Source organism: Stigmatopora nigra, chromosome 6 (assembly GCF_051989575.1).
Source record: "Stigmatopora nigra isolate UIUO_SnigA chromosome 6, RoL_Snig_1.1, whole genome shotgun sequence".
NCBI classification, from domain to species: domain Eukaryota; kingdom Metazoa; phylum Chordata; class Actinopteri; order Syngnathiformes; family Syngnathidae; genus Stigmatopora; species Stigmatopora nigra.
The window spans coordinates 6,830,220-6,842,897 of NC_135513.1; the positions used below are offsets into that span (position 1 = coordinate 6,830,220).

Consider the following 12,678-nt stretch of genomic DNA (forward strand, 5'->3'; position numbering starts at 1 on the left):
GCAAGACTGAGGACTCAGGTAAAAGTCGAGTACATTTATTCACCGAAAGAAATTTCGCCAACAGACGTTTTGCCGACAGACGTTTTGCCGACAGACGTTTTGCCGACAGACGTTTTGCCGACAGACATTTTGCCGACAGACGTTTTGCCAACAGACGTTTTGCCGACAGACAGTTCAAGGAGCAAGGATCCTGGTTTCCAACATTTCCAGCATGGAAAAATAAACATGGGAACTAGCACCTGAAATTCAATTGACTGAATACATTTGTAAAACACCAGATTGGTAAAAAGTTGTTGCCTTGTTTGGTTCAAATTAAATCCTGTACCCATCAGGACCACTGTTTTAGTGATAACTGAGCTGAAAAATAAACAGCAATTGTAAAAATGATGCCTTATCGCTGTCAGTGGCAGTCAATAAGTTACACTAAGTTGTCTGACATGTATATTATTATTCATATTGCCAGGTCCGTGAAGACTAGGAAGAAGATTGATTGAGCAGTTCATAAAAAGCAAGCGCCTGCAGCAGAGCATCACAGAGTTCCTCTCCTCCACCTCTTCTGTTGCCCATGTGGAACCAGTTCCTGTACTTCACCAGCAGATCAGGTGGGAAGTTTATCCGTGGCATCTTCTGCGTGACCGACTCAGTCATCAGTTGCCGTACCACCGGCGCCCCGCTGGTCCGGGATTCGCCCACCATGAGCCCAAAGTGACGTCCCACAGCGGTGCGCATCATGTTCAGGACTCTGTGAGGAGATTGTGCCAAGTTTAAGTGTCTGCATTGCAGAAATATAAATACAATTTCAAAGCAAAAAGCATCAAACCTGGGATGAATGTTGGAGTCCTCTGAGAGCTTTCTGGGCTCCAAGAGCGCAAACAGTATGGCCTCCACTGATCTCATGTGCGCCATAATTGGGAAGAGCGCAGTGTTTTGAACTGAAATAGCCGGCTTTTCAATGATGTAGAAATCCGCCGTAGGGAGGACGGAAACCACTTCTGACACCTGATGATCACAAACCCAATTATCACACTAGGTACAACAATGATTAAATTGGTAGGTTGTTGCTTTCAGAGGGAAACTCACATCATTTAAATAGGCGGATGCCATATAAGTGCCCTTCAGGAAGTTTGGACAATCAAGGTGCTGCCAGTCCATTACGGCCATTCCTCTTCCCATGTGTGCCCATGCTATTCGATTGGTACCACATACTAGTGAAACGATGGAGTTGGCATCCTGGTTTGCATAATGAAAAAATGTGACCAAGATGAAACCTTGTAAATGATTAATAGTATTTTGCCAGAATAAGATAATAGGTGCACAAAGGGTTGGGTGATTTAATGTGACAAATGATTTTACCTCCAACCAGGATTTGTCCACCTCAGGCCTGATGAATTTGGCAATATGGATGCGCATCTTCTTCTTTCCCGTGGCCGGATTGAGGATAGCCTCAAATACAACCATGGCACTTTTATGCTTCAGGAGTGGTACGTTTACCACACTTTCCAGCGTTTTGAAGGGTCCGTGTTTGCTTCGGTAATCCACTATGTTGGCAGATTTACGTCCTCGGAGGAACTTGACATCTGCCAGCTCTGTCAGCGAGGCGTTGTTCAGCATCTTCAGGATAACATCGCGCTGCTCAGAGCTATAGCAGGTATCGAGAGCAATGGGGACTTTCTCGTTATGGTTGTCCTCTTCACAGAGTGGTGGCGAGATGGTGGCATTGAGGGTCTCAATTCCAGCCATGGGGATTCGACTCCTCCAACAGCACGTGCACTGCAGGTAGCGCAGCTCCATCTCCGACAAAGACCCCAGACGAAGGCGGCGGAACAAGCATGGGTGGCCGGCATACTGACCTGCACAGGTAACATAAAGTACTTAGCTGCCATTGATGATGATCAGACAATTATGTTTCAGTGATTTTGACGGCAATAGACGTCAAATCATGTGTTAGTGATTTTGACAGATATACACGTTCAATCATGTCAGTGACTTTGACAGCGATTAACATCCAATCATGTCAGAGTGACTTTGACGGCAATTAACACTTTACGAGTGCGTATAACAAAAACTTTAGACGATAGAAAATCGCAGTTTGCTACTAGAACAAGTAAGATAATCACGTAATGCAATCACAGATTGGCTAAGAAATGTAATTCCACTTACGACTAGGGGCAACAGACGATAGAAATCGCCGAGCGACCCACATGTTCGTCGAGAAAATCTAGTGTTGGTTCAAAGTATTTTTGACATCTCAAACCTATCAGTTGTCCTTTAGTTTTTGTCCGACGCTTTAACAATGTCCCCTCAAACGTTCACAAGGATAGAGGTTCCGCATGCGATCCAGTGCATGTCAGCTGACTGAAAGAGGCGTGACCAAAGAGCCCAGCCACCACCGCGCTTGTGCTATCGCTGTCACAGTAGATTAGCCAAGTGGGCTCACTGTTGTCGCTCTTAAAATCCTCGTCACCTTGTAGCTCATGACGCACCCGGTAATTTAACCATTCCACGTTAGCGTTCATTGTTTTTCTTGCAACCACTTCCCGTCTTGATTTGAACATTTAAGAGTGGGATCGCTCCGTGGCATGCGAATGTAGTAGGTCGCTAGCCCCTTTTGCTTTCCGGGTGTGCGCATCCTCCTCGCTTACGGGCATCCTAAATGCCTGACACGTTGATGCACGGCTGTGGCGTGGGTGAACTACACACCGGCGACAATGCGAAAGGACGTCAGGATTTTACTGGTTGGAGAACGTGAGTTGACCGTTTATTTTCAAATTGATATCCATCTAGTGTCCATCTGCATTGCTGCGCTGCATGCAATGTTGCACTGTGTGCTAGCAAGCATTTTTATTACAATTTGTCCATCTCATTTGCTATTGATCTCATTACATAATTCATGCCATACATAATCTTGAAGGTCACACCCACTGGTAACACTCCTAGCTATCAATTTATTTTTCTCATCATCTCATTTTCTGAACCGCCTTAGCCTCAATAGGTTCGCGGGGGGTGCTGGAGCCAATCCCAGCTGTCTACAGGCCAGAGGCGGGGGACACCCTGAATCGGTGGCTAGCCGATCGCAGGGCACAAGGAGACGGACAACCATGCACTCATACCTAGGGGCAATTTAAAGTGTCCCATCAGACTACCATGCATGTTTTTGCAATGTGGGAGGAAACTGGAGTACCCAGAGGAAACCCACGCAGGCTCCTTGGGGAGAACATGCAAACTCCACACAGATGGACATGACCTGTATTTGAACCCACGACCCCAGAGCTGTGAGGCCGACGTGCTAACCACTCGCTTTCCCGGGCCGCCCTCGGTTTATTTTTATATAAAGCAAAGCGTGATAGCTCTAATATACTGTATAGAGCAGTCACTGAGATAGATGACTTGAATCAAATCTAAGATTAAAACTTGGTAAACTAAAGATTTTTTTTATTTTGGAATCATTCATTTAAGACCCTTTTCAAATATATTGTTAAAAATAAGAATAAATGTCAGAGTTAAGGATTGTGATAACTTAGTGGTTGATCCGTTTGCTCAACATAGTGGTGTTAACTAATTAATACCATTCAACATTTACATTGAACTGTATGCAACTTGCAGATGGTGTAGTTTTATGCTGTGTCTTTAATGTTCTTATTTTGTTTGAATCACAGCCAAGGTGGGGAAGACTTCACTAATCATGTCCCTGGTCAGCGAGGAGTTCCCAACCGTGGTAAGTTACACTTAGCATAAATTTTGTGCATTCAATTGGAAACAAATCAGCCTCCCCATTGAAGCCATATAAATGCGTGTGGTCAGGTTCCTTACCGAGCTGAGGAGATAACCATACCTGCTGATGTCACCCCAGAGAGAGTCCCCACACACATTGTGGACTATTCAGGTAATTCAAAGTGCTGTATAGTTACAGCCCATTCTCTCAATACCTATGTTTCTTTTCTACATTGCTACTGCTGGTAACCTTCCTCCACTACACTACATTTGTCTTCTGTGTGTAGAAGTTGAGCAGACAGACGAGCAGTTGCTTCAGGAAATCTCAAAGGTCAGTTTTTAGGGTTTTTTTCTATGTCCAGTACAGAGTTACTTAAGCAAATAACCCCTTTCTCTCTCTCTTTTCCTTCAGGCAAATGTGATTTGCATCGTGTACTCTGTTAACAACAAGACATCAATAGAGAAGGTGAGTTTTCTTCTGAGAACTAATAATGGTGGCTATGGCTATTTAACAGCATGTTTTTCCTCCTTGCTGTTGAGTTTCCTCAGTCATCTGCAAAATGAACATGATTAGAATTGTTTCCCCAGGAAGTCCTTTCTTTTCTTTACAAACAATGTCAATATATTTTAGAGGCTAAAATTCCACAGATTGAGTATTTTGAATTAAACACGATCTCTTAACGATGACTTGACTATCGAAATTCATTGATGCAACTTTCATTGGTATGAATTGTGAGTGGGATATAGCTCAATATGTCTGAGATAAAGTAGTGAATCATTTAAGCAAGCCAACTCAAGTCAAAGTAAATGTTTTGTATTAAGATGATGCTGTCATGTTTGTGCATAGTTGTTTGAAAGTAAATATAAATTTGTGAATGCATCTTCTCTTGCATGTGTAAGAATAACAAAATAACTATTAAGAGTATAGAAATAAATTGTACATATTCAGAGAGGAATTACAATTGCTCATTGAACTCCATTAGGTGACCAGTTACTGGATTCCACTCATTCTTGACAACACGGACAAGGACAGCAGGTATGAATTAAATTTTTTTTTTAAAGAAATAAAAAAAAATAAATAAAAAAAACCAGAAAAGCCTAACATCGTGTCTATGTCCAGGGTTCCTCTCATCCTGGTGGGAAACAAGTCAGACCTAGTGGAGCACAGCAGCATGGACACGATCCTCCCAATTATGAATCAGTACAGCGAGATCGAGACCTGTGTTGAGGTGGGAAATGTTGTTATGACTTCATGTGAAGTCAAAAAATAACAAAAATTCAATATTTTGGTTGATTTTGCTGTCCAATATAATCAAGATGTTTGATTCTAGAATCTTTTCAGAAGTTAAAAAGTGGTTATGTGCTTTTTTTTAAACGTTCAATCCAATTGACAGCATGAACATGATACTAATTGACTTATCACTTAAAGAATTCCCGCTACTGGGTCATCACCTGTGTATTCACAGAAGGGATAATCACAGCCGACATGGTGCTCAGACAGATTCCGTGTTTTAATACCCTGTCTGGCTGAGCAAAACGTTCACACGTGAACATGGTTACTGAGAATGTTAATGTACCCTCCTAAATCCAATTGTTGTTGTTAATGAACCAATGAGCTGTTAAAATATCATGAGTGACATAATGAACATTTTTACTGGACTTTCAATGTCAATTATAGTAACTTTGTGCTGTCCTATATTTTGTACACGGGTCCTTGTATTTCATGTTCAGTGAAAAAATTCCAGACTTTTTAACCATTCCCCACTTTTCTTGATTTTAGTGCTCATCGAAGAATTTGAAGAATATCTCAGAGCTTTTCTACTACGCCCAAAAGGCTGTCCTTCATCCCACAGGCCCTCTCTACTGTCCGGAGAAGAAAGATGTAAGTGTCAACATAAATGTAATGATAAACTAGTACATTAAGTCATAATTGCTGGTCTCCTCATGCAATACTGCAAAAACCCTAGTATTGCATGACTGTACAGTTCTATAATATTTGTCGCTTTAGATTAAACGAGACCTACAATTATTTCACTTTTTATAGATTTATCAGAATAATAATTGGTGGATTAATTTATTACAAGTTGCCACTGTAATTAAATTGGACTAAAGTCATTTTACATTTGCAAGTCTAATTTCATTAATAACAGTTGGACCGGATCCAATTGGGCCAAATGCATATGCATATATTCAAAGAAAGCTATATTTATGTTATGTATGCCTAATGCAGCAAATTTTAGTACATAGAAGTGAAAGATGGACTTTCTCAGTGATAACCAATGAATAGAAAAAATGTGTGCACCGTTGCTCCCTGTATGAGGTTCATCAGAAATGAAAATGTATCATAAAGTTGTGTTTTGGACACAGATGAAACCACTTTGTGTCAAAGCGCTGACCCGAATCTTCAAAGTGTCTGACTTGGACAACGATGGTATTCTAAATGATAATGAGCTCAATTTCTTTCAGGTAAACTACCTCTTTATACAATTACAATGTTTCCAATAAGTCAAACAGAAAGTAAACGCCATTTTTACATTCCTTGCATACAGAGAACGTGTTTCAACATGCCACTGGAGCCGCAGGCATTGGAGGATGTTAAAAATGTTGTAAGGAAAAATTTAATTGACGGAGTGTGCGACAATGGACTCACTCTAAAAGGTTTGTGACACTAATGTATTGCACATGAAATCAATCTCAAGATGTATTCCCTTCTTTTTGCTTTTTTAATATTCTTACTACATCTTGTTGCTCAAATGGTCAAGTTGCACTGATTTTATATTCCTCACATCTTGCCCTTAACTTGTAATGAGCTGTTGCTTTGACGTCCCTCTCCAGGCTTCCTATTCCTCCACACGCTATTCATTCAGCGAGGTCGTCACGAAACCACTTGGACGGTACTGAGAAGGTTTGGATACGATGACGACCTGGAACTCAATCAGGACTATCTCTTTCCTCCGTATGTCTTCAGGCTCTGATGGAACCAAATGTACCAAGTTCACAATGTTCCTTTTTTAATTGTGTTCTACTTGCTGTTACAGGTTGAAAGTTCCTCCCGACTGTACCACTGAGCTCAATCACACAGCCTACCTCTTCCTGCAGAGCGTATTCGACAAACATGACAAGGTACAGTCTAATCCTTGTCATCTAGCTCTGCGTGTACTTTCCCCTCTGAGTAAAGCTGCTCTGCGTGCCTTGCTGTTCATAACCTGAGTGCCTCCCACCCCCTGCAGATAGTGGTGACCCCCTGCTGCGGCTTGATTTCCCTTGTTGACAAGGGAATTAGCTGTGAGCTTAGGGAGAAATGCGCAAGAGTGAAAGTGAGTCACGTGCTGTGCTGTGTTGTCAGGACCGTGACTGTGCCTTGTCACCTGAGGAGCTGAGGGACCTGTTTGATGTTTTTCCCTACATGCCTTGGGGTGCTGATGTCAACAACACAGTGTGCACCAATGAGCAGGGTTGGATCACCTACCAAGGTTATCTTTCACAATGGACGTGAGTGGCGTCTTTTCACCATTCACTGTAGCCAATGCAGAGTTGGGTCATTGTTTTATTATTAAAAAAAAAATATATATATATATGTATTAACTAGTGGTGCCGATCAGTTTAATGCACTAATTAGGATTCATTAATAAGAAATTTGAGTAAAAAATATAGTCATTTTAATCACAGTCCATGTTGCAATCTCAGAACACTTTACTTAATTTGCAAGTTGCTGTTGTTTGTTTGTTTGTTTCATACTTAAAGGAGTTTTCATTCTGCCAAAAGTGGCAAGTGTAGTTTTCATATGAATTATAATTATTTTAAGTAGGTGAAGTTATGGTATTCTTGTAACTATTCCATATTTTCAGTTTTTTCAGCGAAACTAATGGTTGGCAATTCATATTCCATCTTTTGTCATGTAAATTGTCAAGTTGTCTATTTGATAAATTGGTTGGAATGTATTTTTTGTTGAACCAGGTTGACAACATATCTGGATGTGCAGCGTTGCTTGGAATATTTGGGCTACCTTGGTTATTCAATCATTGCAGAGCAGGAGTCTCAAGCGGCAGGAATGACAGGTAAACAGGATCAACGCAGCTTCATCTTTTACCACATATAATGAGTGCTACGCCCTTATTAGACTTGCGAGCTTCTGACGTGCACGAGACAGGTAAGAACTAATCCTGTGATGCTTACGTGGCGTTTGCCCCTACAGTGACCAGGGATAAGAAGATTGACCTGCAGAAGAAGCAGACACAACGCAGTGTTTTCCGCTGCAATGTCTTTGGAGATGTCGGCAGCGGGAAGAGCGGCTTTCTCCAAGCCTTTTTGGGGAGAAACTTGATGGTAAACCACCATAAAATTTTCCCCCATGATAAAGGAATAGGGAATTTGTCACTCTGGTTTAACTTTACATACTGTTTTGTTTAAAATCAGACATTTTGTTTATTAGTACTTATGTGTATTTGTTGTTGTTTCAGCAGCAGCAAACGATCAAAGAGGAACATAAATCTTATTATGCCATCAGCACAACCTTTGTTTACGGTCAGGAGAAATACCTTCTAGTAAGTTTCTTTCTAGCCCTCATGGCTGACTTTTTACTTAACCCTTTGTAGAGTGCTCAGCTCGTTTGACTTTTAAAGCCTTTGACAAACTATAAGTCCAATCCATTCCAAACGGGAGAGGCTGACAGTGATCATTCGCTAGTCAAAGTGGATTGTGGCCCTCTGACCTCATCATTGAAGCTGCTTATCCTCACAAGGGTCACGGGGTCCGGGAGCCAATAGTAGCTAACTGTTACAATGTTCCTGTTGAAGAATGTTTTGATCAAGTTTGACAAAGAGTATTTATTTCTGTCATTTTAGCTCCATGAAGTGTTTCCTGACATGGATTACCTATCTGATGCTGATCTGGCTTGTGACATCATCTGCTTGGTGTATGACGTCAGCAACCCATACTCTTTTGATTACTGCGCCAAAGTCTTCAAGGTGCTCTTTTTAAACCCACCCACTGCAAGAAACTGTATTGTTCAGCTTCAAAACTGGCATTTATCCATTCCTTTCACAGCAATACTTGACAGACTGCAAGATCCCATGCATGATGATTGCGGCCAAATCGGATCTGCCCGAAACCAAACAGTTCTACAGCTGTAGCCCTCTGGAGTTCTGTCGGAAGAACAAAATGCCTCCTCCGCAGTCGTTTACGTGCAACACTGCGGGAGTGCCTAGCAGAGATATCTACACCAAACTCAGCACCATAGCCATGTACCCGTAAGTATGCCTATGTTGTCATTGCACAAAGAGATACAGCACAATGTTTTCCTGTGGCACTGATACCTGAAGGAAACAAACCAAAAAGTGGTCCAATCAATAAAGCACAGCCCTTCATGGAGACATCCCAGGCTGTAATTAGTTTTCCTGCCATTCATTTTACTGTGTATCAGTATCAGTTGACGATCAGAGCAATATTGTTGTATTGTCTTTTTTCAATACTTTGTTTGGTGCCTTCATTTCCTTAACTCATTTGGCTTCCTCATTTATTTTCCTTTTGCTGAGTCCTATTGTTTTTTTTTTGTCTTTGTTTTGCTTCATTTTTTGCATTAATCCTTTCTTTAAATTGCATCCTTATCACTTTCAAGCTTTCTTTCTTTTGGCCGCTCACTCCTTTTTTATTTGGTTTCTGTATTTTCTTTTCTTTTTTGTCTCTGAATGGATTTGATGCGTTGCGCCATCAATGACTACTGTTAGTGTAAAAAAAGGTCAACATTTGCGCATGAAAGGGATAAGTCTGACTTCCATTCAAGTGCTATGACAGTCTGACAAAGATTGTCAGTTAGAGCTTGTTGTGTTGGATACCTTCTTCCTTTCTGTGTCACTCACTTCAGATGACTTCCCTGTGGCAATGTTGTCTTTCCTCCCTCAAGCACAGCGGGGCTCAGGTGCCGACCTTGTTAAGGCTCCCTCAACCTACAGGCGGCATCAATACTTTCACAACATTTTTATAGTCCACCATAGCTGATGTCTTCATATTTCCTATCATTCCTTTTTTTCTCTTGGTGGGAGCACTGATCAGTTTTCTAAATGACGCTGTCTGTAAAGCTTCTTCCTCTCGCATGCGTGTGTTTTCTCCTCAGCCACGCGCGCCTGCGCTGTATGTGCACTTGTAACCGCTGCACCTTCTGCATGTGTCAGAACCTGCTCAACTCCGAGCTGCTCCAGACGGTCAGGGCCAAACTCCATGCTGTGGTTCTCCGCAGGTCCTCACCCACAATCTTTTCTCTCTCCCCTTGTCCACGTCATTTTCGTTTCCGTTTCCATACATCCAAATAAGTTGCTTTACAAGTGAATTCCCACTAATGCTTTAAAAAAGTTTCATCAATACCTGTTAGCATAATTATACAGTGTCAATACTATTATTATTTACAGTCAAAATTAAATACAGTTTTTCTGTCAAACAAAAACACAAAACGTCTGATCACACTTTAAAAAGTATTATTTCTGTAGGATGTAAAGGCTTATTTTGAGACAATTTTTACTTTTTGCCCATTGGCAGATTTTTATATAGAAGTCCCTATTTTTTCTTTAAAAGTGTATAAAATTGTCCAAGTATGACTTTTAAACATTAACATTAATGAATGATTCTTAAAAGTGAATGAGGGTTTATATTTTATTAGTGCAGAATCATCAATGTCAAATGTAGACGACATAACTTTGCACAAAACAAACCAAAAGACATTGGATGAGGTTTTTGATGGTAACTGCACACAACATAATAGTGTAGGTAAAAAAACCTGACAATCATCATATTTTCCTTACCTTTCAACTTTTTGTGTTCCCTAACCATTATTTCATGTTGGAAGTGTTTCTATTTTTCATCTCAACTCTTCCTTATGTTGTTGCTGTTTTGATATTTCATTCTGATGTCACTCTCCTTTCATTCCTGATTTATTTTCTTTTTTTTTTTGCCACGTCATGACCTACTTTCATTCCAGACGTATCGTTGATGTATATTTCTCTCCATTTCATCCTGTTTTGACCATCCCTTTTTTGATGCACCTCAAAGGCATTTTTTGAAGGGTCTAATGATGATATCATGCATTCCAATGGCTTGTCTTTCTTTGTCTCAGACACATGAGCCAAGCAGACTTGAAGAGCTCTACTTTCTGGCTGAGTGCAAGTGTCGGTGCCACTATGTTTGCCGTGCTGGGTTTCACCATGTACAGAGTTCTTCTTAAAGCACGGTGATGGTTCTTGTTACCTCCTATTACTGTACTCCTACACACTTTATTTAAAAAAAAATGATATAGAGACACTTTACTAGCAAGGTGTCCCAATATTTTTGTCCATAGAGTGCATCTACAAAGCTATTATATTTCTGACTAAACTAGTCTATAGCTGTCTTGAAAAAAGAGAAAAGATTTGAGTATTTAATTTTCTACTTTATAGTGTCATGCTGCTTATTGCGCTTTTGTGCAAAAGAAAAAATATATTTACAATGGAAAAATATGAAATTAAGCTGCTTATTTGGGGACATTAACTCACTGGCTGCCATTGGCGGTGATGGACGTCACATCCATTTGAAATGGAGGAGCTGCCAGCGAATGAACGGATACTCATTCGCTACCAGCCCTCTGACTTCTAATGGATACAATTTGTACTAGTGACAAACACATTTAAATTCCCAGCAGAAAGTTGAAAAGATCAACATAATTGGATGTCTATTATCTTCAGTGGCACAAAAAGAGTTAAATGTTCCATAAATAGTCTTTTCTTTCAGCTGTGTGTGAAATAAATTTATAGAATTAGTGATTAGTGTACATATTGTAAATAACCCTTGTTTTCCTGTACATATGGGCTGATGTACCATTTAAGCATTGATAGTTTTTTTATGGCCAAATGCGTGGATGAGCTTGCTTGTACAATATAGAATCATGCAGTAATTCAAGTTTATATGATTTATTATTTCTGACCTTGTATTACTCTCCAGAATTAGTATGTGCAGTTAGAGTTAAAAAGTTATACATCCCCAAGGCCCTTGTGAGTCAACCATAAAACTTTCTTATAGCAGACAATGCAAATGCAATGATTGCAGTCTGTAATTAGATTAAATATAAGTTTATTTATCCCTTACTCGGAGAAATATAGGACTGTTCACAGTGATGGCCATTTGGATGTACCTTTTGGAAATTTTACAATAAATACACATCTTATCTGATTTTATGACATTGTGTGAATATTTTTGCACAATTTATCAATCAATTGATAATGAGTAGAGCTTGATTGCTCGTACAAATAATCTTAACGTGTCTCCGATTTTGCCCCACAGTAGATGGCAGCATTGTATAAGAGGGGGGAGGGATCTTAATGGCTTTCTCCAGTAAAACCCATTTAGATGTTGGGGAAATATTTTTGTAAAAAAAAAAACCTCAAACTCTTCTTTACATAAACTGCTAATCTGGCACGTTTTTCAGGTTATACAGTAAAAAATGCTCCCAAATATGTTTATTTTAGATAACCAAAAATGCAGACTGCAAGCCCCTTAGCCTCAACATGACAAATCTGGACTGACTAACCTTTGGCCTGTGGGCTTTTCCCATTAAAAAAAACAGGTTAAATCTTGTTTAAAATGTTAGAAAAGGACAAAAGATATTTAGTCCTTACTACTTTGTTTGATCATTTTATACAATTTTTGTACAGTGTATTGTTGCAATGTATTTTTAACCCATTCCCATTCTGACTGCTGCAATTTCAAAACAACTGGTGTTATTTTTGTTTTTAAACATGTAGACGTGGTGAGTCACTGTTGGTGTAAATGGACATATGCAATGCTAATATGTCTCCGAAAGGTAGACATTTCCACTCTATTATTATGTGGAAGTGACGTTTATAGTTAATGGATGGGTGCTTGTCTGAACAAGGCCAACCACTGACTTTTTAGTTGCGGCACACCTGAGGGTGGAAGGTCACTTTAAGATCCCAGATCAAATCT

General features: G+C 40.1%; 2 protein-coding genes across 5 annotated transcripts; one reads left to right on the top strand and one right to left on the bottom strand.

Moving 5' to 3' along the window:
- Positions 1-14: 14 nt before the first annotated feature.
- Positions 15-2,516, bottom strand: tefm (transcription elongation factor, mitochondrial). The gene is made up of 5 exons (XM_077718575.1): positions 2,161-2,516; positions 1,354-1,850; positions 1,081-1,230; positions 821-999; positions 15-742 (listed from the first exon to the last, which is right to left on the bottom strand). The coding sequence occupies exons 1-5, from the start codon at positions 2,201-2,203 to the stop codon at positions 475-477; spliced, it is 1,137 nt and encodes a 378-aa protein (XP_077574701.1). The 5' UTR covers positions 2,204-2,516; the 3' UTR covers positions 15-474.
- On the top strand, positions 2,356-11,904 carry rhot1b (ras homolog family member T1). 4 transcript variants are annotated; one of them, XM_077718566.1, is made up of 20 exons: positions 2,356-2,745; positions 3,657-3,715; positions 3,802-3,883; positions 3,999-4,042; positions 4,124-4,177; positions 4,695-4,747; positions 4,832-4,940; positions 5,492-5,593; positions 6,079-6,177; positions 6,261-6,369; positions 6,547-6,667; positions 6,750-6,834; positions 7,058-7,203; positions 7,669-7,769; positions 7,907-8,037; positions 8,172-8,255; positions 8,556-8,678; positions 8,758-8,960; positions 9,824-9,946; positions 10,817-11,904. In XM_077718566.1, exons 1-20 carry the CDS (start codon positions 2,709-2,711, stop codon positions 10,932-10,934), a joined length of 1,983 nt encoding a protein of 660 aa, XP_077574692.1. In that variant the 5' UTR covers positions 2,356-2,708; the 3' UTR covers positions 10,935-11,904. The 4 variants fall into 4 exon arrangements, with proteins under 4 accessions (XP_077574692.1, XP_077574694.1, XP_077574696.1 ...); XM_077718568.1 differs by having other exon boundaries at positions 8,175-8,255; XM_077718570.1 differs by lacking the exon at positions 9,824-9,946 and having other exon boundaries at positions 8,175-8,255.
- The last annotated feature ends 774 nt before the right edge of the window (positions 11,905-12,678 follow it).

Bases quoted from the DNA above. Each gene is read 5' to 3' on its own strand.
- rhot1b (XM_077718566.1), top strand. From the start codon at position 2,709: ATGCGAAAGGACGTCAGGATTTTACTGGTTGGAGAAC. The intron at 2,746-3,656 runs GTGAGTTGACCG...TTTGAATCACAG, and splicing joins GATTTTACTGGTTGGAGAAC to CCAAGGTGGGGAAGACTTCA. The intron at 4,941-5,491 runs GTGGGAAATGTT...TCTTGATTTTAG, and splicing joins AGATCGAGACCTGTGTTGAG to TGCTCATCGAAGAATTTGAA.
- tefm (XM_077718575.1), bottom strand. From the start codon at position 2,203: ATGTGGGTCGCTCGGCGATTTCTATCGTCTGTTGCCCCTAGTC. The intron at 1,231-1,353 runs GTAAAATCATTT...TATGCAAACCAG, and splicing joins TGGACAAATCCTGGTTGGAG to GATGCCAACTCCATCGTTTC. The intron at 1,000-1,080 runs GTGAGTTTCCCT...TGTGATCATCAG, and splicing joins CATCCGCCTATTTAAATGAT to GTGTCAGAAGTGGTTTCCGT.